The following is a 26,650-nucleotide window of genomic DNA, read 5'->3' on the forward strand; positions in this document are numbered from 1 at the left end:
GTGCCAGTGTGGTGTCTGTGTGTGTGTGTGTGTGTGCTATAATCCTTGTAAATTGAGGACACTACCATCTATCCACTGACACTTTGGTCCCAGTTTTGTTTGACACACACACACACACACACGCACACACATCCATCTGAACACACACATGTTGAACCTTGTCGTGGTTCCGTCCTCTCACAACAAACACCAGCAGAAATGTGTGGGATTCATTATTATTATTATTATTTTACAAACCAAAGAGATAACCACATCTGTTGATGGTGTGTGTGTACGTCTGGCATGCATGCATGTGTGTGTGTGTGTGTTTGCATGCTCGCAGGCAGGTATCACTGTCCTCCATTGTAAGCATAGTCTGCCTTGTTGTGCATGACCAGTCTGTTCTCCACGAAGTAGAAGCTGTCTGATCGGGTCTCGTAAGGACACTCCACCATCTGACGCACTGAAAGACACACAACACAACACAACACAACGTACACAATCAGCTCAGCCAACAGCCCGGGCAGATTTACAGCCTGTGCCACTACAGCACATCGGATACACATCCCAAAGATTGGTGAAAGGATGGCTCATTGATCGCACTCTTCAGCTGATCGAGTGCTCTGGTGGCTGGACCAGTCTCCAGCTCGGGTTCACACTGAGGCAAACAGCAGCACACACACACATTTATACTGGAGAGATGTATAGAAGCGTTCTATAGTTTGTGTTATTTGGCATTAGAACTTCTCCGTTTACTGGCTTGGCATCATTTTCCAACTGTAACATAGACTGTATTGAACCAAAACTCATTCCCTGACCGGGAATCGAACCCGGGCCGCGGCGGTGAGAGCGCCGAATCCTAGCCACTAGACCACCAGGAAGATGTTTTACCGCCGGCGTACTCTATCCGTAGCGCATGTGAATACTGAATTTGAAATCTGTACAGAAGTGTTTGGCCTTGGTGGAGGTTTGGAAGAGGTTTGGCGTCTCTGACTGCTTCCTGTCTGTTCATGCGTGTAAGAGGACTCACCCAGGCTCTCTGACAGCTGAGGGAACTCGTAGATGTGCTCGCAGGAGTTACGGCTGTTTGGGATACAGAAGCCAAAGTCAAAGTCGAAGCTCTTTAACAGGTGATCGCGGAAGTAGTGCCTCTCGATCATACGGAAGCTGTTTAGAGGTCGACTCCCCACCGTGAACTCCACCCTGATGTGGAAGAGCAGAGAGAGGAGAGGGAGAGAAGCTGCTGCATCACTTCAGGTATTATAGAATCATGGAATTATTACAGATAAACTGTGAGTGTGTGTAGCTGTCAGAGATGGATGATGTCATTGTTTTGTGTATGAACATCATAAGCACCACCAAAGAGTTTCACCTGCGCCGGTTGGTTGGTTGGTTGGTTGGTTGAAGCAGGACGACTCAGAACTTTATTATGCAAACTTTGACATTCATTCATTCAAAACATGGTTGAAGGGTGGGGCAACTCCAATCTGACACACAACCACTGAGATGATGTTGATTCAGCAGCACAGAAATGGCTTTAAAGCATCTTTCTATAGTTTACAGAGGTATATTATGATGAGATATCCTATCCTCTGCATGTGTAGGCGCAGATGTGTACGTTTACATACGTGGCTCCCACTGTCCTCAGTCTGAGGAAAGCCGGGGTGAACTGGTAGCGTACGAATCGTCCAGCGCTGGCATCGCCCTCTCGGTTCTCCTCATCGTCCTCTGGAAAGCATGAAGAGGGGGTGGGGGGGGGGTTTGTGAAAATGGCAACCTGCTAACAATCATTCATGTCAAACAAATATTGAAAACGGAGCATGAGAGAACATACAGAGCACATTCAAGTCCTCAGAACCCTGACACCTGACACTCAACTGCTGCTAGCACAAAAGAAAACACAAACCACAGAAACACACACACACACACACACACACACACACACATACATACACAAAACTAATCCACCGTACCAGCGTGTGGCGGTTTGGCGATTTCAAACAGGACCGTACCCGTCTCCAGGTCTCTGATCTTAAAGCGCACAAAGTCGATGTTGAACACGTTGTCCTCAGGTTTACAGAGGTAACCTGCAACCACAACATCGCTTTACATTTCAACGATTTTACAGGCAATTGTCCTTCATGTTGACACAAAGTGGTTGTTACACATGACACACACACAGGCCGTCAGAGGGTTAGAATCAACCAACATGGCATGAATAACGTCACGACTTCCTTATGTTAGCAGTCGAGACAAAGACACACCAAATGAGAATGAGTGAATGATGTCATGATTGGTTCTTCATGGGTTTGAAATTAAATAATCAGAATGAACAGGTTAAAAAAATTTAAAGGGGATTTCCAGGTTCCATGAAATATCAGCCCTAGCCCAGACTGTCCACTGTGTGGCACTGTTGCATTCACACAAACACTGACATGCAGCCACAGAACTCCTAAAGGTAACTTCATCTATACTGAGTTGAGGTCCAAACACATTTTATTATCTGACCTTTTAAAAGACCTCAGCCTGTCACAGGGTCTAATTTAGAGCGCAAATCGGGGGCCTTTTAGCTTCAAAAACTAGACATCCTAACATCTGGACATCTCAACCAATGAAGAAGCTCCTGCTGCGTGTGGTTGGTCATGTGTTTGGACATGCAGTTGTCCGGCTCATGTTTACAGCTGACATGTGAAGGATGTCTATGTTCTTGGTTGTGGTCGTTCACAGCGAGTCCATTTTTCTCAGGAACAAGCAGATTCCTGTTCTCAGATCGTGACTTACAGCGAGAAAACAGCTGCAGATGTCCTGATTTTATGTTGATGCATTGCAGTTATGAGTTCTTTGATCATAGGTTATTACAGGGCATTGTTTACGTCTAGCTTGAGTTTTTAGGTCCACAAATGTTGAGTAAAGGGTGATTTTGTCCTTTGCTGAGAGTTAAATTCTAACATTGGTCAGGCTTTAGTGATCTGAACTGGGTCACTGTCAGGTTTAGTTTGGACCCGACCAGAGGCCACTTAACAACCTATATGTAGAGATGGATACAAATTTATTCGCTGCTGCTGGAGAAAGGGTTTTGCTATGACATTGTACCATGAAACGTGTAATTATAACAGGAGAGAAAATAGATTTCAGGCAGATTTCTATCCACAAGATCTGTTTATCTCTTATTATGAGACACATAACAGAGTAAACAGCCTCATGGATCCATAAGGGTCCATTGAAAGGCCCACAGACCTGCAAGTCAACTTACAGGAAAACAACATCAGTGACTGAGTTCAGAGCTACAAATCATGAAATGTGGTCGAATCCCCCGAGTGTCACTTAAACATGTCATAAGCATGAGCTCCTGCTTGCTGCTTCACATAGGAGACACAGTGTCTATGGTTACTGATCTCCTTCTAGAACAGACTGTGTGTGCTGTCACAAATGGATTCTCGTTTATTATTGAAAATATCTATCAAGCATTTGGCTCAAACAACTGAATTTAGTTGAACTTTAACGAGTTTTATGCTCAATTAACTCGATGGCTCAAGCCCAGGTAGGTAGTGAATGGATCGTAAGCAGCTCAGCAGCATCAGCAGGTCTGAGAGACACCAAACCTCGCGTCGCCCCCCGCAGTCCCAGCACGTCCTCCGGGGCGATGTGTCCACTCTGTGCCCGCAGGTCCTCCTCCGTCACGGGCCTGCTGTCCACCTGGCTCCGCCGGGACTTGAGACGCTTCAGAACCCCTCCGCCGGGCTTGCGGTCCCGCGGAGGCGCCGCAGTGCCGTGGCCGCCGCCGGAGACATTCTCGGCAACAGGCGCGTCGCTGCGGGCTTTGGCTCCGCTCATCGTGACGCGGCTCCGAGGCTCGTCGTCCCGCCTGGTGAACGCAAGAAGATGGCGCCGCAGATGTCGAATGTCGAGATAAGTGTCGGTGGACGGTCAAGCTCCTGTTTTTGTAAGCACATGCTGTACAGTTACCATGACAACCCGCTCACTGAGCCGGAGGAGGATGTGAAGTTCACAGACTTGTCCACCAGGGGGCAACACGTCACCTCTGTTCTCCAGGAGATGCTGAAATACACAACATATATGTGACTGAGACACACACGCGCGCGCGCGCACGCACGCACGCACGCACGCACACATACACACACACACACACACACACACACACACACACACACTTATTGTCACTGGGTCGAGTCTGGACAAAAATCCCATATATTTCTCAAATGTACAGAATGACATGTTGACGTTTTACGTCCATAGAGCGTAATGTAACGTAGTAAAGACGCAGGTGTTACGTATCTCCATCTTTAATGACACCGTGTAGGTGCAGGGCAGTGAGAGCTGAACCCCGCCGCTCTCCACTCTGCTTCAGGTGAACTGGGGCTCGATGAGAACCAGTCCATCCAGTCTGCAGACTCGCATCACCGTCAAGCTGGTGGGGGTTTCCTTTCAATTCCGGTCAGAATTTCCAAAATAATAGCCCAAATTCACAGCATTTTTTTCCCTCTGTATTATTACTGTCGAATTAAATATTTACAATTAATATGTTATCGATCCCTCACCGAATAAACTTACACACACACACATTCACACACACGTGATGTTGATGGATCAGGACAGAATTATTTACGTGGTTGCATTGCAGCGTTCCAGTCACCTAGTGGTCAGATCGACTACTGCAACTTTTAACGATGGACTTTTATTGTGAAGGGCAGACAGGTGTTTTCCTGCCTCGTTGTGTGTGCGTGTGTGTGTGTGCGTGTGCGTGTGCCTGTGTGTGTGTGTGTGTGTGCGTGTGTGTGTGTTTGTTGGCGAGCGGAGCAGCGTGGATGTGTGGTTCAGAGGGAGTGTCTGCTGGCTGGAGCAGTGGGCTGACGTCGTTGGTGTGTATGTGTGTGTGTGTGCTGGTGTGAAAGACTTGAGGAAGAACAACAGAGAAAGAGGGAAGAGAGAGAGAGAGGATCGCGCAGAGCTGGAGGATCTTTAGTGAGCTCTTCTCTCGGCGCCACCTGTGACACTGCGGCAGGTAAACACTCTCAACTCTTTAACGCGAGGCAAAACACGGTAGAAAGTTGTTTAAATGTGTGTGGGGGAGAGTGTGTGTCTGAGAGAGAGAGTGTGTGTGAGCAGGTGCACCGTGTCCGTCTCTTTGTAAACATCAGTCAGCGGATCGTGACATTTAGCGTTAAAGCGTTTAAATCTCAGATCAGGTCTCAGCTGGTCGCTCCCCTGAGACTCAGGCTGCTGGTTCAACGCCTCGCAGTTCGTTCTGTTGCTGACGCGCTTCTTAGTAACTTATTAATGAGGCACGACCACACACACACACACACACACACGCACACACACACGGCCAGGACTCTGGGATGAAAGTGACACATCTGAAGTCTGGACCGTAACTCAGCGCAGAGAGATGACAGATCTCCAGATACACTAACGACTCCTCTCAACACGAGAGAGAGAAGAAGAGAGAGGAAATGTGGCGGTGAATAGAAGCTAAAGTGTGTGTGTGTGTGTGTGTGTGTGTGTGTGTGTGTGTGTGTGTGTGTGTGTGTGTGTGTGTGTGTGTGTGTGTCCGGCTGTGGAACTGAGAATGAAGGGCAAACAAAGATAAAACAAAAGTAAACAAAGACCACAAGGCAAAGACCGGAACGACCCACGACTCAAACATGGAGAGACTGTAACTACAGCAACACACATGAGGGGAGAAGAAGGCAGAGTGGACACACACACACACACACACACACACACACACACGGGAGAGAGATGGTTTCTGCTCCTCCCTGGGCGGTGTTACACACACACACCCGGAGCAGTGTGTCTGGTCTGATCTGAACCTGTCGTGCACACTGAGGTATTCTATGTGTGAGAACCAAGTAGCTGAACACACACTCTGTGACACAGAGTCAGAGCTGCTGTGACTCTGAGAGATGGGAATCAGTACGATTAATGTAAACATGGTGCTGATTGATGTGTTAGAATGTCACAGGAAGAGCCTTTAGGCCGCTAACACACACACACACACACACACACAGGTTCTTGAGTTACCGGTAAAACCAGATGGTGATGAGCTGCATCATTCAATTCCTGATTTGATCATAAATGTGTGCACGTGTGTGTGCGCGCGCGTGTGTGTAGCGTGTGTGTGTAGCTGCACCTTTATTGAACAGAAATGACTCAGATAAATCCATTCTTCTTAGTTCAGACCAACAGGCTCATGTGACTCTGAGTCTTTACAGTGACGACTTATGCAACTTGTTGATCCTCCAGTTCCATTGGAGAATTGATGTAATTGTGTTGCCCTGAGTGGATCAGATTGCAAGTGTGTGTGTTTGTGTGTGTGTGTGTGTGTGTGTGTGTGTGTGTGTGTGTGTGTGAAGCCTGTTTCATCTCTACGATTCTTATCTGCCCTATATTGTTGCGTCTGCTGTGGATTTCACTTTATTCACTATCATATCTTACATCTCCTCTGTAGATGTTAGTGTTCGTGTACAAATAAATAGACATAAACAATCCACCAACAATCAACCTGAGCCTCTCCCAGAGCAGCTGAGCTCTACATGCATTCTATCATTTGATCACATTTCCTATTATAACACCAGTTGGTCTCAGGCTGGTTTGTCTCCTCTGAGAAAGACACAAATATTGGACATCCCATCTCTCCTATGTGCTCAGAGAAACCTCTCAGCCATCACAGTTCCATCAGATCACAGATCTATTCTTGGAACATCAAACCAAAGCCCCTCCCCCTCACACAGATGAGACCAGGCTGAAGTCTCTCCTCACGTTTAAATGTCTCACTTTACACTTTGTTTCCTTCTCACAGTCTTGAGAATCTCACACGCTGTTTTCTTGTAAGCTTTGACACATTTGCAAACAAAACTCAACTTTCTTGTTCCTCTGCTTTTTTCTGCCTGGAGACTTTTTTTTTTTCATGACTAACTCTGGCACAGCTGTGTTTCTCCCAGATGGTCCCGGATAAATAAGATAAAATAGCTCATTCACGAGCCGGGCGGAGGAAGGAAACAGTGGAGGGGAAGAAATAAGATGAGGATCCATGAAATCACAGCAGGAAGTTTGTGTTTTTTCTGTGGTTTGATTGATGGGTTTCACTTCTCCCCTCCAAGTGTTTTCAAAAATCTAGACAGACCAGACTCGGCTTATCCTGTCTTGTTTGTGTGAACGTGACCAACAGGCTTTGTCTGCTCAGAGTCCTTATGTGTTTTTTTCTCAATGTATGTTCCTCCTCCTCCTCTGATTCCTTCTCCCCCTCTCTGTTTTCACTCAGCAGAGCCATGGCGTCTCACGTAGAGGAAACCCAGACTGGAGGTGCGGGGAGCTCCAGGGCTCCGTGGAACGAGCCAGTAATGACCCCCAAACCTATTCTGGCTCCCAAGCCCTTCTCTCTGCAGAAGAACACCACCATTCGCTCCATCAACGCTCCCATAACCTCCAGGGCCTCCATTCTACGCCAGATGGGAAAGTCTAAGGAGGCAGCCGCTCCCCAAGCCCCTCTGAGCCCCGCAGCACAACAGAACACTGTCACAGATTGCAAACTCAGCTCTGTAAACGTTCAAACCAAAGATCAACCAAAGCCAACTAAAGAAAACAACACAAGTCCACCTGAAGAGGTTGCTGCTCCGGTGAAATCAGCTCCGGCCTCTAAACCCGCCTTGCCCAAGAGCGAGCAACCGGATCAGCCTGAAGCGGCAGAAACGCCCAAACCCGAGCCGGTGCAGAGGCAAATTGTCACCCCGGAGCCCCGCAAAGCCTCGGTGGAGACGGTGACTCCATCAGATCAGACGGACGGAGCAGAGCAGGTCGCCCAAACCCAAACGTCCTGGGTTTGTCCTCTGTGCCCCCCTGCTGTGCTTCCAAAGCCTCAGGAGTCGTTCGGGAGAGAGGGAGGCGGTCTGGCACCTCGCTGGGGGAGCACCAGGAAGCGTCTGTCCATGGAGCTGACCTCCAAGTTTGAGTCAGGTGGTCTGTCTCTGCCCCCCCAGACCTCCAGCAGCACCAACACCATCGACACCAACACCAGCAGCAGCAGCAAAGATGATGGAAACAAGCCAGAGTCCTTTGATCTGGAGGAGAAACAGACAACATCGGGGCCGTTGGACGTAGAGAGGGATGAGAGTGCTCTGAAGGAGGAATGCAGCGGGGGCGGCAGTATAAAACGCAGAATCAGTCGTCTGTTCGACTCCTCGTCAAGGCCAGAGGCCGCCACAAAGAAGGAGGAGCCTGAAGTGACGGGCCAGCTGAACGGCACCGCAGGAGTTAAGGATCGAATTAAACACTGGGCAGTGGAGCGACCGGAGGAGCAGAAGCCTCAGCCTCAGCCTCAGCCTCAGCCTCAGCCTCTTGCCCGGACTCGTGCGAGGAGGTAAGTGGAACGCTTTCTTTATCTGGCAACGGCAGAATCAAAATGAAAATACAGAAACATTCCTCTGCAAGTGCAATCAAGCAGTGAAGCTCCTCCGCTGGCCCCGTTTGGCTCAGCGGAGGAAGATCTGAACCCCAGAGCGCTTTGACAACATGTCCTCATCTTCACTTCATCTTCATCTCTACTCACTGGCTCTGTTTCATGTAAGTTGGAGCATTTTAGAGATATTTTGCTCTTTGGCTCCTCCAGGGGTCCAGAACATAAAAACAAACTCTGAAAGAACAATCAGGAGGTCACACACACACACACACACACACCAGTAAGAGCTTAGTGGATCTTGTAGTTTCTCTCTAATAGAACAGAGTTCTGCTCCAGTGACAGTGACGACACGCTGAATGTACAGAATGTCTCTGCTGTGTTCTCTCAGCTGTCTCTCATTACAAAGAGACGTTTCAGGCTCAACCCTCACACTGGAACTCTGTCTGAGTGACAGCGAGGAGCTTCCCCACATGTTCAAACATCTCCACAATGCTACTCCTGATCATCTGACCTAGTTTAGATGTAAACAACCTTGTGATGTATTCCTGTCGTGTCTTTAATAACGAGCTGCTGTGGGAGCGACTGGTGAACTGAACTGAAGGGTTTTTGTTTGTCTTCCACAGTTTTGAGGCTCCCACAGATCTGCCTGCAGCAGATCCAGCTCCAAAGGTCTCTGCAGCAGAGGAGCAGACTGGGAGCCCACTGGAGACATCTAAAGGTGCTCTGACAGAGGAGAAACCCTCAGGAAGCTTTATAAAGCGCAAATCGATTGACGGCGACGATCAACAAGGCAAGTTCAGCCAAGTTGCAGCCCAGGCGGCACCCGATGGCGTTCCTGCTGCAGAGGAACCCTCAGCTGAGAGCGAGGGCGGTGGCCTGAGGAGGGACAGAGTCCAGCGTCGCTCTGTTCGCTTTGGTGTGGTGCAGACAGACGATGGTGGACCTCCAGTGGTCCTGGGGTCAGAGTCCGATTCTAGCGCAGAGGAAGAGGAGGTTTCTGAGGGAGAGAGCGAGGAGCAGACGCCCGTCTCACTTCCTGTTTACAGAAGAGTAGGAATCTTTCAGAGGAAGGACGATGAGATAAAAGGGGAGGAAGAGAGTGTGAAGGCGAGAGAGGAGGGAATGGAGAGAGAGGAGAGGGAAGGAGAGGAGGAGAGGAAGGCGGAGAGGGAAAGGGAAAGGTTGAGAGAGGAAGAGCGAGAGACGGGGAGGCAGCTGGAGGGGATGCTGCAGAGACAGAGAGAGGACAGAGAGAGAGTGAGGCAGAAAGAGGAGAGACTGAAAGAGGACGAGGAGGAGAGGGAGAAGGAGAGACTGGCGGAGGAGAGCAGAGGAGAGAGGCCAAGGGTAGAGGAAACACGTGAGGAAGTAGAGAGGCACCATGAAGAGCAGAAACTGAGAGCGGAGGAAATCCACGAAGAGAGACGAAGAGAGGATGAGGGGGAGAAGGAAAGGCTGAGAGGAGGAGCAGAAGAAGAAGAGAGGGAGAGAGAAAGAGAGAGGGAGCTGATGTGGCAAAGACAGAGAGAAGAGGAGAGAGAGAGAGCGAGGCAGAAAGAGGAGAGGCTGAGGCAAGAGGAGCGGGAGAGAGAGAGGGAGAGGGAGGAGGAGAAGGAACGGGCAAGACTGAGAGAGGAGAAAGAGAGGGAGGAAGAGAAGATGAGACAGAGGGTGAGAGAAGAGGAGGGAGAGCGAGCGAGGCAGAAAGAGGAGAGGCTGAGGCAAGAGGAGAGGGAGAGAGAGAGAGAGAGGGAAGAGGAGAGACTAAGAGAGGAGGCCAGGAGGGAGGATGAGAGGATGAGACAGAGGGAGAGGGAGGAGGAGGAGAGAAGTAAGAGGGAGGAAGAGCAGGTGAGACACAGAGAGAGAGAGGAGGAGGAGGAGGAGAGGAGGAAGAGGGAGTTAGAGAGGAAAATGCAGCAGGAAAGGGAGGAAGAGGTGGAGAGAGAAAGAGTGAGGCAGATGGCAATGGAGAGACAGAGAGAGGAGGAGAGGAAGAGGCTGGTGGAGGAAGAGAGATTGAAAGAGGAGAGAAAAAGACGAGAGGAACTGGACAGACAGGGAGACGAAGAGCTGGAGGAGGGTTTGAGGGAAAGAGAGAGACTGAGAGAAGCAGAGAGGGAGAAGGAAGAAAGGGTCAAAGGTCAAGAGGAGGTGAAGGAGGAAGAGCCAGGATTTAACATCTCAGCAAAGGAGGAAGAGCAAGCAGAAGCAACTTTAATCAACTTCGATTCTGACGAGACGCCGCTGAAGCCCCAATCTCCGGCGTCGCCCGTGACTCCAGGCCTCCTGGACGCAGACGTGCAGTACGACGACTTCTCCATCAGAAACCCTCTGACCGGGGTGGAGTTTGACGATTTCTCCGTCAAACAGCAGTCGTGGCGCTCGCGCCCCAGAGTGGAGGCCACACCTGGCCAGAGGGAGGAGGCGTTCCCTGGGGAGGAAGAGGAGGAGGAGGAGGAGGAGGAGGAGGAGGAGGAGGAGATGGTGGTGCTTCTGCAGGTCCGCACCAAGGAGGACCAAGGACCGGCCCAGGTGGAAAGACCCAACATTCCAGAACCCAGGGCAGCCCCGTACAGCCCAGAGGAGGAGAAGAAGGAGGTGGTGGGGGAGAAGGAGGAAGCTGAAGACGAGGGTGAAGACAAACAGGAGGTAAAGTTTCAAATCGTTTTGTTTGCAACACGCAGCGATCCAGACAGAAGTATGAGACAAGACACAAGTTTAACAATCAAATAATACATCAAACAAATAAGTAAACAGTCATTAATAATCATAAGAATAAGATTATAAGTAGGAACTATTGTAAAGAGCGGCGGTGCGTTCAATGACCTCTCTGCGTCTCTGTGCTAGTTCACACCTGGATACACGCGGCGACGCAGACATTTGCGGGCGTGGGCGGTGATTTGCGTCACGCTTGGTAACTCTGACCCTTAGCTGCACATAAAGGGGGGCGGGGCTTAGAACAGAGGCAGGAGTGTGCGTAACCTGGCAGGCACGCACACACACACACACACACCTCTCCTGCACGCATCGCCATCCCTCCCACTGAGAGGGAAATATCTCAGACTCGTTATTCTTGCTTTGGTTTAACAGCCTACGTGTGTGTGTGTGTGTGTGTGTGTGTGTGTGTGTGTGTGTGTGTGTGTGTGTTGAGTAATGCAACAGGCACAGACCAGAATTATTACCAGCGTATTTCTTAACAATACAAAGAGATATCAAAGCCCAGAGTGTTAGGGAAAGATATGTGTTTACTTAGAAGGCGTGACCATAAAATAACATGCCATGCGTGTTTGTGTGTGTGTCTCTGTGTGAGTGTGTGTGCACCTATTTTCCAGCTTGTGCGGTCTAATCACGATCTTTAAAGGTCATATATATCAGGAGAGACTAAAATAGAAAAAGGCTTTTCACACCGATATCCGGTCTTTATGCTTCACTCATACAGACGGAGTGGAGAGTTGAGCTTTCTCCACATATGCCAGCCTTTGTAAAGTGCTTGCTCTTCATTTTTATACTGCATATCATTATAAAGACGGTCAATGCACAAGGCCATCAAGGTCTTCAGAACGCTCGATGTTCTCTGAGCGCTGTCGTTAAACGGATTAAGGCTCGTAGGATTGTTGCCAACATCCCCAGAGATTTGACGCAAGACTGCAGAGAAACATTGTTTGAATGATGATGGGAAAGAATCGTCAAGCTCACGGTGCAACGATTTCAACGTCTATCCCTTCAGTCAGTCAGAAAGTGCTCTGCCTCGTGGTTAGACATTGAGGAAACAAGGAAAAGCCGGAGTTCATTGTGGCGACATGTAGACTGACATATCATAGTCATAAATAAATGATCATAAACACAAGCCGGGCCTGTTACCCAAGAGCTCTGCCCTGTCAGACTCCACCTGACACATACCACCAGGTCTTGGAGCTTAACCTGATCGTCGTGGCAACAAACATGATCGCAGCAGTTAGTATCTCCATTCAAAGTACAAATTATCAAAGGGTTCAATTAATTTTGTCCAACGCCCCTGTAGTTACTTTTACTGCTTGTTTGTTCCAGGACATGTGAGCTCTCAGCTTCATCTCAGTTCACTTTAGTCACTGCGTCTGATCACATCTGTCTGTGGCATCGGAAAATCTCTACTTTCATCTCATCTGACTCTCATTTCCTCATATGTTTGCTGAGTCTTAAACGCAAACCGTAGCAGCTCTGGGGGGAGACACGCGTTGTGCATGTGGTGGTGTGTCTGCATGTAGGAGTGTGGTTATGTTAGCACAAACCTCTGAAGGATGTGAGGTTTTGACTTCCTTTGCTCGTCTCCCACACGGCTGCCGTCTCCTTTCGTTATGATTTCTTGAGCCAAGCGGCGTCTGGTAAAATGGAAGTTAAGAGTAACCGGGTAGAGTCCATGGTTCACCCATAGGAAGGTGCCATGGGTGATTATGCATCGTCATCTTGGCTGGCTTGTATCCACCAGTTCTGGGTGAGTTTGACTTTGTTTCCTTGTTGTGTTTCTTTCCCATGCATTGTATCATTTAATGAATCGTTCACAAAACATGTGGGAAGTAAACGGATTGTATCGAGCCAAATTCATAGCAGTCCAGGCTGGAAGTTGGTTATCTACCGTTTGTGAACCATTGGTGTTGTGGATTCTCATTCCTCATTCAAAAAATTCAAATCTGTACTTGAGTGCGAGTTCAGTTGTAAAACTGAGGCGTAGACAGTTTCATGTGAACATTCTGAGAAACAACCAGAAGAGATGACACAAGTGAAATGTGTGAGTGTGTGTGTGTGTGAACTGGGTACTTTCACACTTTCACACAGGGTTAATGATTTCCTGTGACCTCTAACGTATCCTTCTTACACTCAAGCTTAGACTGAGTGACGTCTTCTGTATGTCTGTGAACACAAAAGGCTCCTCAGCTGTCTACCGTTCTCCTTATCCGCTGCACTGTATGATAGGCGTGTACATAGAGTGTACATTGTGAATGTACCTTGATCAGTCAATCAAACAGTCAATCATTGGTCTCCAAAGGGTTATTGTTTTGTTTGTGTTCGTAGTCTAGAAAAGGTCTGTAGTCCGTCTAAGACAGGAGACCGAACCAAGATGTTTACATGAGCTGTGTCCATTTATAATCCCGTCTACATCATCTGTTGGCCTCGACTGACCCCTCCCTCGTGCATTTAGTCAGTCTGTAATGGGCCTGGTCCTCCTCTTTCACCCGGTGAGCAGGGTCTAAGTGTTAACATGATCCTATCTTGGTCTAGCTAATGTCAAACCATTGTTGTCCATGTAAACGTAGCTAATGGCAGTTTGATCGTATCATTTCTACCTGTTGAACTCACTGGGTTGGGAAGTTGGAAAACACACTGTGTCCTTGTTTCCACTCAGAGTGCACACCTTTAATCATCATACACAGGTTTACACACGTCTGATAACAGAAAGTAGGCATTCCTCTGTCAGGGCCCTGTGTGCTGTGCATGCTAGCTCGCTGTTCCTCCACTGAATGGAGCGTGGCCATCATTAATGGGTGGGTCGGCCCGTCTGAAGCCAAATATCGTTTCAGTCTGGAAGGACTGTGACATCTGCTGTAATTTATTTACTTTGTAGGCCAGCCTAGGGTTAGATTATCTCATAAGCCTTTAATTAAACAGAGCTAAACTTCATTTAAAACCACATTCAAATGCCATTTTATGCAATAATGGAGCTGCAGCCAACACAACTTGGCTGAGCAACTTCCAGTTTCGTCTGCAAAAGAAATGTCATCACTCTGGATTATATAGTGACAATCAGACGGGGAGTGAGATATTGCGGTGAAAGCCATTGGCTGTGAGTGATTTAATGTCTCAAACCATAGTAATAAACTAAACTGACGCAATAAAGGCAGCGTTGCACTTCAGATATTGCGTAATAATAGAACTGTTCATGCTCGTACAACCATTTAAACCCAGAGGGAAAAATAAAACTTTTTCACCGTTCGCATATCTCTTGTTTTGCCAGACAGCATCACATATAATACATACTTTTCTTCGGGAGTGCGTCTTGATTTAGCGAGCAAACACTGAAGGAGTAAGGGGAGCTTGGTAACGATCCTCCTTCCTCTACCTTCTAACAGTCTGGTGCTACAACGCCACTTAGTGGACAGTCTGGACTTTATTTCACAGAACCTGGAAGTCCCCTTAATCATCTGTGGGGGTTTTTTCTTCGGTTTACAGCAGTCGTTGATATTTTAGACCCATCAAATACATAAATAGACCTACATTATGTCTGACAAAGGCAAAGAGCTTGTAATGGAAGTGTACAGTACAGACTCTGTACAGTCAGAGGGAAAACATGCAGTGTTTGGGTGTTGCATGGTTGACGCTGACTCAGTGAGCAGTAGAGAGCTTTGTAGACGCCGACTTCCTGATGGAAAAAAAAACAATACAGCTGAAACCACAAACACAAACAGAGCGGCGGGCTGCGGTGCGACTCTGTGAAGCTGCAACTGAGAGACAAACTGCTTCGTCTCCTGTTTGGACATGCTCAGGCTCAGGCTCAGGTTTGGATTCGGTGTGGGTGTGTGTGTGTGTGCTGGTGCCAGTCTCTGTGTGTGTCTTTCACAGAGCACCCATCAGTGAGTTTCTACAAGGAGAGATTGTACATGACGACTTTAAAACCACTGAGTCATGCTTTGTCATGACTCAGTGAGTAAAGTCCTGTTTGACCACTGGGCGGTGCTGCTGCTCTCTACTTAATCCAACAGGTTTACCTTAGCTACACTACATATTGCTTTGGTTTTGAACCTGCAACCTCTGCCACATTTCACCAATTCCTCACAATAAGACTGTTATAGTGTTAAAACAACTGACAGATTTGATAGATATGTATGAAATCTGAAATAGAATAGAATGAATAGAAATAGAATGAGAAAATAAACACAAATCTATAATATAATGACAAAAAAAGTGTTTGCTAAGTGCTAATATGCTAACAGGAAGAAGTCTGTCCATTAGCGCCACAGTGCCCCCTCCTGGTTTTGTGTGCTGTTGTTTAATTCATCTGAACGGTCTCAAACAGGTTAGTTTGGGGGCATTCTTCAAAAAGTTATTGACATTGACACAAAGTGTGGAATATCTGCAATCATAAGAATTTGGTCATTTTAAAAATGTGTTTACAAGCAAACAGGCAGAGAGAGCTTTAACTTTGAAGATAAATGTGTGCTGTAAATTGTAAAATTGGTAATTCCTGATTTCCAACAGCACCTGAACGCATCATGAGGCACTCAGTCAAACCAAGAGTGATAGAAACATGAATCATGATGTGAGTCGGGCCGTACGGGTCTGTGCCCTCATTTAGATCTGACCAACAGGGTCGCGTATCAGAGCGACCATACATGGAGCTCGTTTGCTCTCTTTCTTTCCCTCCTCACTCTATCGCTCTCTTTCTGTCTTCCTATACTCATTCTCTCCACCCCCTTTTGGAGAGAGCCTGTCACCAGCCCCCAACGCCGCTTTCACACACACGCACACACACACAGAGGAAGGGAGGGAGAGTGTGCTTGTATCATCCCATAACATCAGAAGTTTCCTTCAAACTCTGCTGTCCGTCTGTTCTCTAAGGGTGTCAGCGTCTTGGCTCGCTCAGTAATCTGCCTGTACCTCCAGGGAAGCCCCTCGCCTGCCCCCCCTCAGCCCGCTGCACACGTCTTCCCTTTGGATTTTCCATTTTTCAGCACAACCTCAGCTTTGTGTGACAGGATCTGGTCCTCTTCACCTGGCTGCCTTGGATGTTTGGAGCAGCTGGCGTGTTCCCTTGCTGCTTTGTTGGTGAACAGAAGATGGCACACAGGAACACAAGCCAACAGACTGAGGCAGAGCAAGTCTGAGCAACAAACAGAGAGAGAGAGAGAGAGAGAGAGACAAAGAGAGAACAGAGGTGATCGTTCAAACTTGTGCGTGGGCTGGATTCTTCCGTCTCCCTTTCTTAACTTCCCAAAGTTGTGATCAAGGAAGAAGTGAGGGGACGTTGTGATTGATGATCTCTGGAAAGTCTCTCTGTGCCTCTGCACCGCAGGCTAGAATGTCCCGGCCGTCACGATGAGGGCTGTGGTTGAAAGGGAGTGTTGTCACAGCGCAAACACATGGCCGGCCTCGCATATTTGCCTCTTCACTGACACCAAATAATCCATGGCGCCGCTCCAGGACGTTTGCGTGACCTGAATCACTAAACTGTGGAGAGAGGATGGGGCTTCGCTTTCCACAAAGGAGGATTTCTTTAACTTGAAATGACTTATGACATATAGATCCTACACACACATCTCTGACGCTCCTGCAAAGTTTCAGTTTAGGCCTTTTTGGTGGCACTTTCCCCCCCCTATGGTGTCTCCGTTGCCAAGGCGACCAGGTCTGTGAGCTCTTGCACCATGCAGTACCTGGGAGGGAAGCTGTCCGGCTGGGTGGGCAGCGCACGCCGCTCCTTGCAGGGCGCTCTGGAGCTGGTTTGGGGCAGCGCAGGAGACAAACAGGAGGAGGGCAAGGAAGAGGAGGAGGAGGATAAAGAAGAAGAAGAAGAAGGGGCAGGTGGAGGAAGGTTGCAAAGGCTCAGCAGCTTCGCCAGACGCAGCAGGAGATCCCTCCAGAGGTTCTCCGTCCGTAATCGTCAAACTGTGCAGAGGAGAAGCACAGAGAGCTGCTCTGTAAGCAAGCGTGTAACGTTCAATGTCCACTGTAGATTTGTGTCTATAAGTCATTAGTTTGCTGGTTTAGTGTTTACAGCAGCAGATGAGCATGCAGAGCTAAACTGGGCGTTCAGTTACAGGAAGGACGCAGAGTCTCTGATAGCATCGTCTAAATGTAGGGGTTTATCAGTGGACATGCATGCCCTTTATCCCTCTGAGTGTGTGTGTGTGTGTGTGTGTGTGTGTGAGCGTGTGTCAGAGACAAGGAAGACGACACCAAGCAAGTGTGACACAGAAAGATAAGTTTCTGTGTGTGTGTGTGTGTGTGTGTGTGTGTGTGTGTGTGTGTGTGTGTGTGTGTGTGTGTGTGTGTGTGTGTGTGTGTGTGTGTGTGTGTGTGTGTGTGTGTGTGTTCAGAGGGTTCAAAATACTGCTGAAGGATTTTGAGGTGGAACTTATTACATTTTTAAATTATTTTTAGGCCATAGACAACGAGTCAGGCTGCTCTTCCCGATTTAACACCTGATTACACCAAGATGGTAATCAGGTGTTGAGGGGCATATCTGGATGTGGAGCTCTGGATCCTCTGTGCCGCTCTGTAAACAACTTCTCTCAAACATTCCATTGACCGGGACAAAAATGTGATGGAGGAAGACTATAAAGAATCCAACTTTGTCTCAGCTTGTACATCCTCCGCCCCTCCAGAGCATGCACTGTAGTTGCAAACACACACACACACACACACACACACACACACACACACACACACCAGGGGGCACTTACACGCATAAACACAGGCCGACTCGGTTTATTACATTGTTTTGATTCCTACATGCAAATCCTCTCTCAGCGGTCCATTCTTAGGACCGCTGAGAGAGGTAACAGATCCAGATAACAGGCGCTGTGCAAATCAAGCTCCTGTGTGAGCGCCAAGTAATAAATGGACTGATTGAGCAGCCAAGACGAGTGTGAAATCACCAGGCCAGCGTGTGTGTGTATGTGTGTGTGGCAAACGCTGGTATCCAGGTAACAGCAACAAACAACATCATATCAGGATGCGTCACCTGACAAAATATGAAGCCAGCTTAATGGAATGTTCTTGAAATGGGTGCCCAGTAGATGCTGGTGTGTGTAAGTGCGTGCGTGCGTGCGTGCGTGCGTGCGTGTGTGTGTGTTTGTGCTTGTGATTGTGTGTCCACGCATATGTGGGTGTGGCTGAATGTGTGTCTAGTGTATTGTCTGGAAATAGGGGTGTGTGTGTTTGCATATGTGTGTGTGTGTGTGTGTGTGTGTGTGTGCGTTGTTATTGAGGACAGCCCAGCCTCTGTTACCAGCTCATTAAAAGATGCATGCTTGACTGGACATTTGTCTTCATCCACTCAGATCCACACTGTTTGCCTCTAATGAACAGATTTACAACACGCAGAAACATTCATCATGACTCTATGAGTGTGTGTGTGCTGTGTGTAATCATATATGATGATGTGTAAACAGCATAGATACAGTCTGGGCACAAGCTTTGGTTGGAGGGAACATTTAGCTGAAAGTTCAGACAAATGTTTTTACTCATGACGAAACGTTTTCACCTCAGTGTGTGTGTGAGTGTGAGCATTGATTTCGGAGTTACTAACGGTGACATAGACACATTGTTAAATCATAGAGGAACTCAATAATATGTTCCCTGACCGGGAATCGAACCCGGGCCGCGGCGGTGAGAGCGCCGAATCCTAGCCACTAGACCACCAGGGACCTGCTGGCCATGCGTGGTACTGCAGTGACCAGTTTGGTCGATTCAGACTGCTTTTCCTGTATTAATACTATCTGAAAGTAGGAGCTGGTAACAGAGACTAAGGACGGTATAGCCAGTGTTCAGACCAAAACATCTGGATCTGGGTCAGTAGGATGTGAAGCTGGTGGTCAGCAGACAATCATCTTCAGAAAGGAGATTTAGATGAGAGCAATATTTACTTGTTTCTCAACTGAATGCTCTCTCTCTCCCTCTCCCTCTCTCTCTCTCTCTCTTAGGGACAGGTCCAGAGTTGTTGTACAGTCACAGAAGGTCTTGACACCGAGGCTTTAATCAACAACGGGCCTGAGCAGAGTTACGGCGCCTGCGAGGAGCCGTCCTCTGAACCCGACAGGTAACTAACCGATCAGACCACAACACAATACAAGAGCCACACGGATCCATGACCTAGATGTTGTTGTAGCTTTGTGCTCCTTCATCTCCTGCTCAAAGTGTGTCGTCTACAGGCCTAATGTTGTTGATCAAATAACAATATCTTTACCTAAACATCTTTGTTTTTATGGTAAACATCAAACCAGTACCACGTACAGCAATACACAAACATGTAATACAATCTACAGTTAACTATTCTGACTTATTGAGCTCCTGTGTCCCCTGGTGGTCAACACAGCACATTACATAAACACAGCAGTGGAGTTGGGAGGAATGGCAACAAAATCCTTCAGAAAAGAGCAACCAGAGTGTGTGAATAATAACTTACTATGTTCAGGACTCGTCCCTCTATACTAAAGAGTTTTCCTCCTCTTCAGCTCAAAGCCCATCCTGGACCAAGAGCCTGAAGAGCCCCCAGAGGATGAAGATACTGTTGATCACGCTGAGCCGGCTCCTTTCCCAGAGGTTGGTTGTGCTCATAGTCTGGTGGTTATGTCACAAACATGCACTCTCCCTGTATATCTGCCTTAATGCACTCTCTGTATGTGTGTGTTTGTGTGTGTGTGTCCACCTCAGAGCTCTACTCCTCTCCTTGATACCCGAGCGCAGCGATCCAAGGCAGATCTGGGTAAGAGGCGATGTCACAGGACGCGCCTGCCGCGGGTCTCCCGGGCAACGCCGGCTCAGACAGAGGAGCGCCTGGACTGGAGATCCTGCGACTCTACAGGTTGGTCCAGCATCAACGATGTCATCTTAACTCAAAATCAAAGGATACATACATTCCATCCTCAGCCGTCTAACTCTGTTTTTCCAGGTGTGAAGGAGGATAGTTCCAAGCGAAAGGAGTCTGATTCTGAGGAGGATCAGTCCAAAGCGAAGGTGGTTTGTTCTCCTCCGCCCACTTCTCAGAGAGTCGCCATGTTCCCTGGTTTGAACACGTCGGCCTTCATGGTACGTTCCCCCACCAGCTTCAAGACTGTATAATTCAGGACAGTGTCAATGGTTTGCATATGCAGTGAGGAAGTCTGTGTTCTTCTCCTCTCTTCAAGGCTCAGATAAAAAAGAAAACAGGAGGAGGAGGAAGTATACGAGCAGAGGAGAAGGTAAAGGTGAAGGTTGAAGAGAAGGTCAGTCCACAGGAGGAGGCCACACCATCTCCCTCCCTGCTCTCCCGCTCCCCTCGCTCCGCCTCCCTGCTCGCGGGGGCTGCACGAGTCCTGCCGCCCATCGGGGGCACAGACGGAGGGTAAGAACGGCACACGACAACACAGTCCTCAAATCTACGAGCCCGAGCAAACATCTGTGTTCAGGCTCTGCTAACGGTCCCGACCTGTGTGTGTCCTTCAGTGCCGTCTCCCCTCCATCGTGGCTGCAAGAGCTGAAGCAAAAGAAGCGTCAGAGTCAGCATGACATCGACACTTAACCAGACACAGGTGAAGTCAAATGATACGATTATTATAAACTGTAACTTTCTTATTATCCTAAAGGAAATTTAGATTTAGAGACACACAGATCATGAGTTTCATTACTCCACATAATTCCCCCCTCAGTTTTCCAACACATTTCGATTCCTTTTCATGTGTTTATATTATATTTTATATATTATTTACCTGCCATAGTATCAGTGACGTATAATCTATTTTACCAAGCACATTATGCACAAACACACATCAGCATATCCTGCTTAGGGGGCTGATTTGTAGAGCCGAGGGTTTATTATCTATGCAAACGCAGGAGTGTGTGTGCATTATTTACTGATGAATGGGCCTCTATCAGTGTGTTATACTGCGCTATACTCTGAATAGGTTTGCCTGTTATAGCAACACTCTTTGTTGTTGTTGTTACGATTTTAGACAGAGTTCAGAGCAAAGACACGTACAGGAAGTGGGCCAAGTGTTTCTTCAGTCATATTCAGCATCGCTCATTGTGAACCTCTCCTCCTACTTCACCTGTGTGTGTGTACTCTTCTCGGTGCCCTTGCATATATTATCCTGGTCACTTCTGTTGTGGTTGTGCGTAGGTTAGTGCAGACCACACGGTGATAACAGGATTATGGATCTGAGCGCCTCTTGGGCCTTCCATGGTTATAAATGAATGAAGTAGTCGTGCTGAGAACACGTCGATTATCCAACAAACGCTGTGGTAGAAATGCTGATGTGCGTGACGAAATGAAGAGAAAGAGCTTATGTGAGGCATTGGCTCCCTGAGAGGCTTCACGCTGTAGGACGGAGCACACACACACACACACTCACACACACAGGGAGGATTTAGATCACCTGTTTACAGATCACTCACCTGTTTGGTTTGAGGCTGATGAGTGTGCAGCTTTCCTGGATGCTTCCTGTGTGCTGTGATATGAATATTAATGTCTGAATTATTCTTCAGGTCCCTTTAGGAGACACTGTGCTGTCGCTGTTGGAACACTCAGCCTGCCACCGCCGCCGCTGCTCTCCTTCAGTGTGCAGCACGTTACAGGGCTTTGCTTCATTCTGTGCCTTATCTGGGAGTTTCACTGCGTCATGCAGAGAACCCACGCCAGACCTTTACCTGAACGTAGAGGCCACCAGGAACTGTTTTATTTTGTAAATGCAATGTGGCGCCGCCAAGCACGTTTGATCCGCTGCTGTATGGAGGCTCGCTGGAGAGGGGATGCCATTGTGATTTAGAACAAAATAATGGACTGATTTTATTATTCATGTTTTATTTGGAGGTGTAAGTATTCCATGTAACGATCCGATCCGATCTGATCTGATGACACCACGCATTCATACCCACACACACACACACACACACACACACACACACACATGCGTATGTACAGGGCCAAGTGTGTACAATTCATTAAAATTGTACAAAATACCTTGAATAATTTTATTTTCCAATGACAGATCATCTCAAAGAAATGCAACTAGCACTTTAAGACAAGTTATTAATGATTAGCCTCCACATCCATCTGAATGATCGGTAAACTAACTATCATGACGTGTAACTTTACCCAAAACATCCCAGCTGTCTTCTCTGTTATGTCCATGTACATTGAGTCAAAAATAAGAATTCAACCAGCTGTAAAGATGATCCACACTATCCATGTTGTTAACACATTCAGTAACTTCCCCCAACCCCAGATGTCTTCTCCCATCTCAGAACATCAGGGGTGAACTAAGAGAATATTGGGGCGTTGCATTAAAGAGTGTGTCTTTAAAATCACAGAAGAATTCATATTCATATCTGTCACGTTTCTACAATGTGCCTTTGTTCTGATTGTAAATCTATTTTCATTAATTCTGTAATCATCTGTGATAAGGATATGTATGATGAGAGGAAACTGTGGGAATTCTTTCGGTATTTTCTATCAAATGCAGCTAACTGAGCTTGTGCAAAACTTCAGTACGTTTATTCAAGTACAAGTTTTATTGGTGCTTGGATGTGAACAGAGTATTTCCACTTTGTGCTGCTTTCCACTTCTGCTGAATATTTCAGAGGGAGCTGTCGTCCATTTTACTCTGCAGGGGTTCAATCACAGCCATGTACTGTTTGCTTTGCTTTCAAAATAAGAGAAATTCATCATGAAATAAATGTGTAAAAATACTGTCATCAGAAGGGAAACTTGTGTGGTGTTTTTGTCTTTTCTCCCTCGTGGTTTTACTGCAGGTGGGTTTACTTTAATAACAATAACATGTTCTTCAACCTTTCTGGTTTTGGTCCAAATACTAATGCCATGTTATTTACAATTATTGTTGAAATGTCACTTAATTTATGTGGGTATTAGGTTGGAATTCCACAATTTAAATGAAATGAGACAGACAGTGAGCCTGTTGACAGCGTATGGGCCGGGCAGATCCGCTGTGTTTGGAGGCTTTTTGCTGCTGAGGACAGAAATAAACCATAAATACCCCCAACAGCTTCCATTAACCACTAACCAGGCCTCCACACCCACGGGCACCAATCTTGAGAAACAGAACAAGGAGAAACCAAAGGACAGATGCGGAGTGTGGCATGTTTGTGGTGTCGTGAATCATAGGCCAATAAGGTAGAAACCAGAATGAATATCATCCTTCACCCTGACAGGCCTTTCTCTTTTGTTCTCTCTTCATTCCCTCGTCTGTCTGCATACAAATGGGGACTCCCCAAAGTAGAATTTTGCCTGTACATTATTAATGCGCTATTCTCACACATACATATTTATGAGAACTAAGATTTTAGTGACATCAAAGAGCAGAAAAGTCTTGCTTGTGACTTTAATGGGGAACAATAAAATGAGAATCAAATCAATTAGTTCAGACAAAAAGAGGGAGGTGCTTTCATAGAAACAGGGCTTTTTAGGTTTAGGTTTGTGTCTACATACAAAACATTTACATGTATATATACAAAAGACAGAATTACATCATCAAAAATACAAATCCTGCAACAGTTGCCTTTTGCAGCTGACGAATGCTCCTCTGATTTTGGCTGCGAGCCTCAATCAAGCATGACTGTCAGGAGGGATCTGATGGGTTCAGCCCCTCTTCAGCTGTCAACAGTCCAAACAGCAGACAGGACAATGTTACAAGTATGAAAGTATGAAGGTATATGCCTGTTTCACTCACATTTGATTAACTATATACATAAGAATGTATTCATAATTATTTTTTTATTTTTAGTTTCATTTCATTTTATTTCATTTCATTTCATTTCATTTCATTTCATTTCATTTTATATTATTCTAATTGTTTTATCTTATTTTATCAATCGCACCTTGTATCCGCCAGCACATTTCAACTGGTCACTACTCTGCTCTCACGATGACAGCTGTCATACATGTAATGACATCGCTCATTGGTTAAAAGGACAGACGAACCCGCCCTTAAAATCTCTTCGTCCAATCAAAACCCACTTCCATTCAGTAGGCTCGCGCGGAAGGCGGAGAACGCGCAAATTTTGAAAATTATCCGGAAACAACGTTGACCGACCGAGAGGAAAACACGGTGCTCTCGTGGACAATGTTTCAATATAACTGTAAAAACTAGCGATAATATTTCGGTGACACTCGGGTAAGTTAAACCATATCGTGTTATTTTGTCTCCGTTGGCTGTAAAGTCATATAATGTCAGTTTGTTGTAGTTACCGAGCAAACGTTAGCCACTGATAACAGCTAGCTAAAGGTAACGCTACAGGTCGGCATTGTTTACGTTACTAGCCGAGGCCTGGTCGTAACGTCACTGTAGCGTCTGAAGTATCTTCATTTGACAGAATTACGCGTTAAACGGAAGATGATTTTGCCTTAACGTGACGTTGTGTCGTTTGTCCAGCTTATCTGATTTGAAGTCGCCATGTTGAAGTTCAAATACGGCGGTCAGGGCAGCGTCAGAGCGGAGCCAATCACCAGCCGCAGCTCCAGACTCAACCAGCTGTTTCAGGTAAACACACATCTGGAACAAACACACGTCTGGAGCAACCTCCTCCACCAAGTCATAGACGTTGTTTTGGAAGAACGGCGTCCATTCACGTCGCGTTGCTGACCTTTTGTCCGCAGGGCCGAGTGAGCCTGTGCGGGCCGCGGGCAGGATGCACTCTGGGCCGGGAGGAGTTCCTGGGGGCTCTGGTCCTCCTGTACCAGGAGTGCTCCGCTCCAGACCTGATGAAGATCAACCATGTGGCCAACTTTGTCAACAAGTGTAAGTTTACGTTTCAGCTTACATTCAAACACGGCAAGTCGTCATGGATTCATAGCTTTTTGTGCCAAGTGCTCCTGTTTATTTTACTTTTAAATATGTCAGATACAATATCCAGTATCATACAAATGCATACAAACGCCAATGTTCCCAGAAATGTCTCAACTGACAACTGTCAATATAGTATCTACTGTTATGTAAAGTAACAGTTGCATACTAATTTAGTGCAGATTCCATATTACCTCCAATAATAGTGTGACCTGTTCCATCTAAATCCTGGTAATTGTGAATTCTACATCCTGATAACATCTCCTGTAAACTGTCAACACGTGTACATCAGAAGCGATGTTCTGTCGGGCCTGATGAAGCTGGAGACACTGAGATGTTGCTTTAATGAATCCACCGTAACTCCTGACGGTGTTCTTATGTGATTCATTTGTTGTCATACTTTCAGACCTAATTTCATTTGTTATTGTCTTGTGTGTGTGTGTGTTTCAGACTCTGAGTTGATCTCGGAGCTCCAGGCCCTGCAGCCCGGGCCTGAGGATTTTGAGCTGCGGGGAGTTGTGGGCCGCGGACGCTTTGGTGAAGTCCAAGTAGTCAAGGAGAAAGCCACCGGAGATGTTTGTGCACTGAAAGTCATGGAGAAGAGACTTCTGCTCACTCAAGACAATGTAAGAGTCACATGGTTGTGTGAAAACAACGTTAAACTTTAAATGCTTTACATTCATTTTCTGGCTTTTTAGTTTTAGATTGTTGGGCCTGGACATTATACACACTGCACTGCACTACACACCAACTTGCAGTCATTGTTGTAAAGGGAAGAGTACTGGACAGACTTCAGACGAGGATGCAGTTAGAAGAACGCACACTGGGGGGCGCTGTAGGGCTGGAGGCTGCAAAACCAAAATCCCAGCATATTATTTCAGAGTCATGCGTTCCTGCATGTGAGTCACAGATCTGATCACAGTCAGAATAGTACATGAGCTGGTAGGATGGGAAGGAAGTGAGCAGAGTAATAAAAAGCTCAATCTGTCTGTGGGAGCAACGCTTTGAAGCCAACTGGGGCTTATTTTCTGCATCATTGAAAGTCACATTCACTCACCTACAGCCCAGAGAGCAACAGAGATGTGAGCTCGTACTGCATTCTGCCTACAGAGCATGGATTTGCATCATCAAGCAATAAGATGTTTACATTAAGGACTCCTCAAATTGACTCCTGCATTACAAATGACTGTTACATTGCCTTAAACCATATGAAGCTCAGATTCATGAGGTTGGAACAGACTTGGCTCACAGAAACAACATGTGTGTGTGTGTGTGTGTGTTTGTGACTGATGATTCCATGTTTTGTCCATTGTGCTCAGGTACTTTTCCATGAAGAGGAGCGGCGGGTCCTGGCTCTGAACAGCAGCCCCTGGATCCCACAGCTCCTCTGTGCCTTCCAGGATAAAGAACACGTCTACCTGGTGAGACTGCAGTCTGGGTCAAGTCTCCAGCTAAAATGGACTCAAATGTGCTTTTGTACACCTGTCCTCTTGTAAGAAGAACAGGTTAAAGGTCGCTAAAGGTGAAAACATGCCCCTTCAGACGGAGGTCAGACCTGCCGTCACAGCGTTTAGACCTGGATCCAGGTGTTGACCTTTCTCATCACGTCGTCTCTTGAAAAACACAGAGCCTCCGCCGCTCCCAAGGCACAGAGGAGATTGGTGCAGTTATGCAGTGAATATAGATAAAGGGGGGTGTGTGTGTGTGTGTGTGTGATCGTATGAAA

The 26,650-nt window shown here is 47.1% G+C and overlaps 3 protein-coding genes and 2 non-coding genes across 7 annotated transcripts in view; 2 read left to right on the forward strand and 3 right to left on the reverse strand.

Annotated features, from left to right (window-relative positions):
* Positions 1-329: 329 nt before the first annotated feature.
* Positions 330-3,813, reverse strand: LOC143000366 (protein unc-119 homolog B-like). Its single transcript, XM_076149665.1, has 5 exons — positions 3,582-3,813; positions 1,953-2,066; positions 1,608-1,707; positions 1,010-1,182; positions 330-442 (listed from the first exon to the last, which is right to left on the reverse strand). The coding sequence occupies exons 1-5, from the start codon at positions 3,811-3,813 to the stop codon at positions 330-332; spliced, it is 732 nt and encodes a 243-aa protein (XP_076005780.1).
* Positions 789-860, reverse strand: trnae-cuc (transfer RNA glutamic acid (anticodon CUC)). The gene has a single exon. It is a non-coding gene; the product is annotated as a tRNA-Glu (tRNA).
* A 945-nt stretch (positions 3,814-4,758) lies between the features above and the next one.
* On the forward strand, positions 4,759-22,819 carry LOC143000387 (uncharacterized). 3 transcript variants are annotated; one of them, XM_076149710.1, is made up of 10 exons: positions 4,759-5,002; positions 7,262-8,356; positions 9,019-11,047; positions 19,078-19,187; positions 19,603-19,690; positions 19,802-19,952; positions 20,040-20,176; positions 20,275-20,471; positions 20,573-20,658; positions 21,611-22,819. In XM_076149710.1, the coding sequence occupies exons 2-9, from the start codon at positions 7,269-7,271 to the stop codon at positions 20,646-20,648; spliced, it is 3,876 nt and encodes a 1,291-aa protein (XP_076005825.1). In that variant the 5' UTR covers positions 4,759-5,002; positions 7,262-7,268; the 3' UTR covers positions 20,649-20,658; positions 21,611-22,819. The 3 variants fall into 3 exon arrangements, with proteins under 3 accessions (XP_076005825.1, XP_076005819.1, XP_076005812.1); XM_076149704.1 differs by having other exon boundaries at positions 7,265-8,356; positions 19,072-19,187; XM_076149697.1 differs by having other exon boundaries at positions 4,760-5,002; positions 19,072-19,187.
* trnae-cuc (transfer RNA glutamic acid (anticodon CUC)) lies at positions 18,724-18,795 on the reverse strand. The gene has a single exon. It is a non-coding gene; the product is annotated as a tRNA-Glu (tRNA).
* Positions 22,820-24,141: 1,322 nt separating the features above from the next.
* Positions 24,142-26,650, forward strand: part of cita (citron rho-interacting serine/threonine kinase a) — a 30,965-nt gene continuing 28,456 nt past the window's right edge. Inside the window, exons 1-5 of the mRNA XM_076149967.1 lie at positions 24,142-24,255; positions 24,514-24,621; positions 24,738-24,879; positions 25,375-25,550; positions 26,244-26,345. Coding sequence (XP_076006082.1) covers positions 24,535-24,621; positions 24,738-24,879; positions 25,375-25,550; positions 26,244-26,345 — 507 coding nt within the window. The 5' untranslated portion in view covers positions 24,142-24,255; positions 24,514-24,534. The remainder of the gene's footprint in view (positions 24,256-24,513; positions 24,622-24,737; positions 24,880-25,374; positions 25,551-26,243; positions 26,346-26,650) is intronic.

The sequence above is a fragment of the Genypterus blacodes genome, unplaced genomic scaffold, assembly GCF_046128005.1.
Source record: "Genypterus blacodes isolate CSIRO-AG114 ecotype Tasmania unplaced genomic scaffold, CSIRO-AGI_Gbla_v1 ptg000006l_1, whole genome shotgun sequence".
Classification (NCBI taxonomy): Eukaryota; Metazoa; Chordata; class Actinopteri; order Ophidiiformes; family Ophidiidae; genus Genypterus; species Genypterus blacodes.

Bases quoted from the DNA above. Each gene is read 5' to 3' on its own strand.
- LOC143000366 (XM_076149665.1), bottom strand. From the start codon at position 3,813: ATGAGCGGAGCCAAAGCCCGCAGCGACGCGCCTGTTGCCGAGAATGTC. The intron at 1,183-1,607 runs GTATGTAAACGT...CTTCCACATCAG, and splicing joins CTGAGGACAGTGGGAGCCAC to GGTGGAGTTCACGGTGGGGA. The intron at 443-1,009 runs GTGAGTCCTCTT...TGTGTCTTTCAG, and splicing joins TCAGCTGTCAGAGAGCCTGG to TGCGTCAGATGGTGGAGTGT.
- LOC143000387 (XM_076149704.1), top strand. From the start codon at position 7,269: ATGGCGTCTCACGTAGAGGAAACCCAGACTGGAGGTGCGGGGAGCTCC. The intron at 19,691-19,801 runs GTTGGTTGTGCT...TGTCCACCTCAG, and splicing joins AGCCGGCTCCTTTCCCAGAG to AGCTCTACTCCTCTCCTTGA. The intron at 19,953-20,039 runs GTTGGTCCAGCA...CTGTTTTTCCAG, and splicing joins GAGATCCTGCGACTCTACAG to GTGTGAAGGAGGATAGTTCC.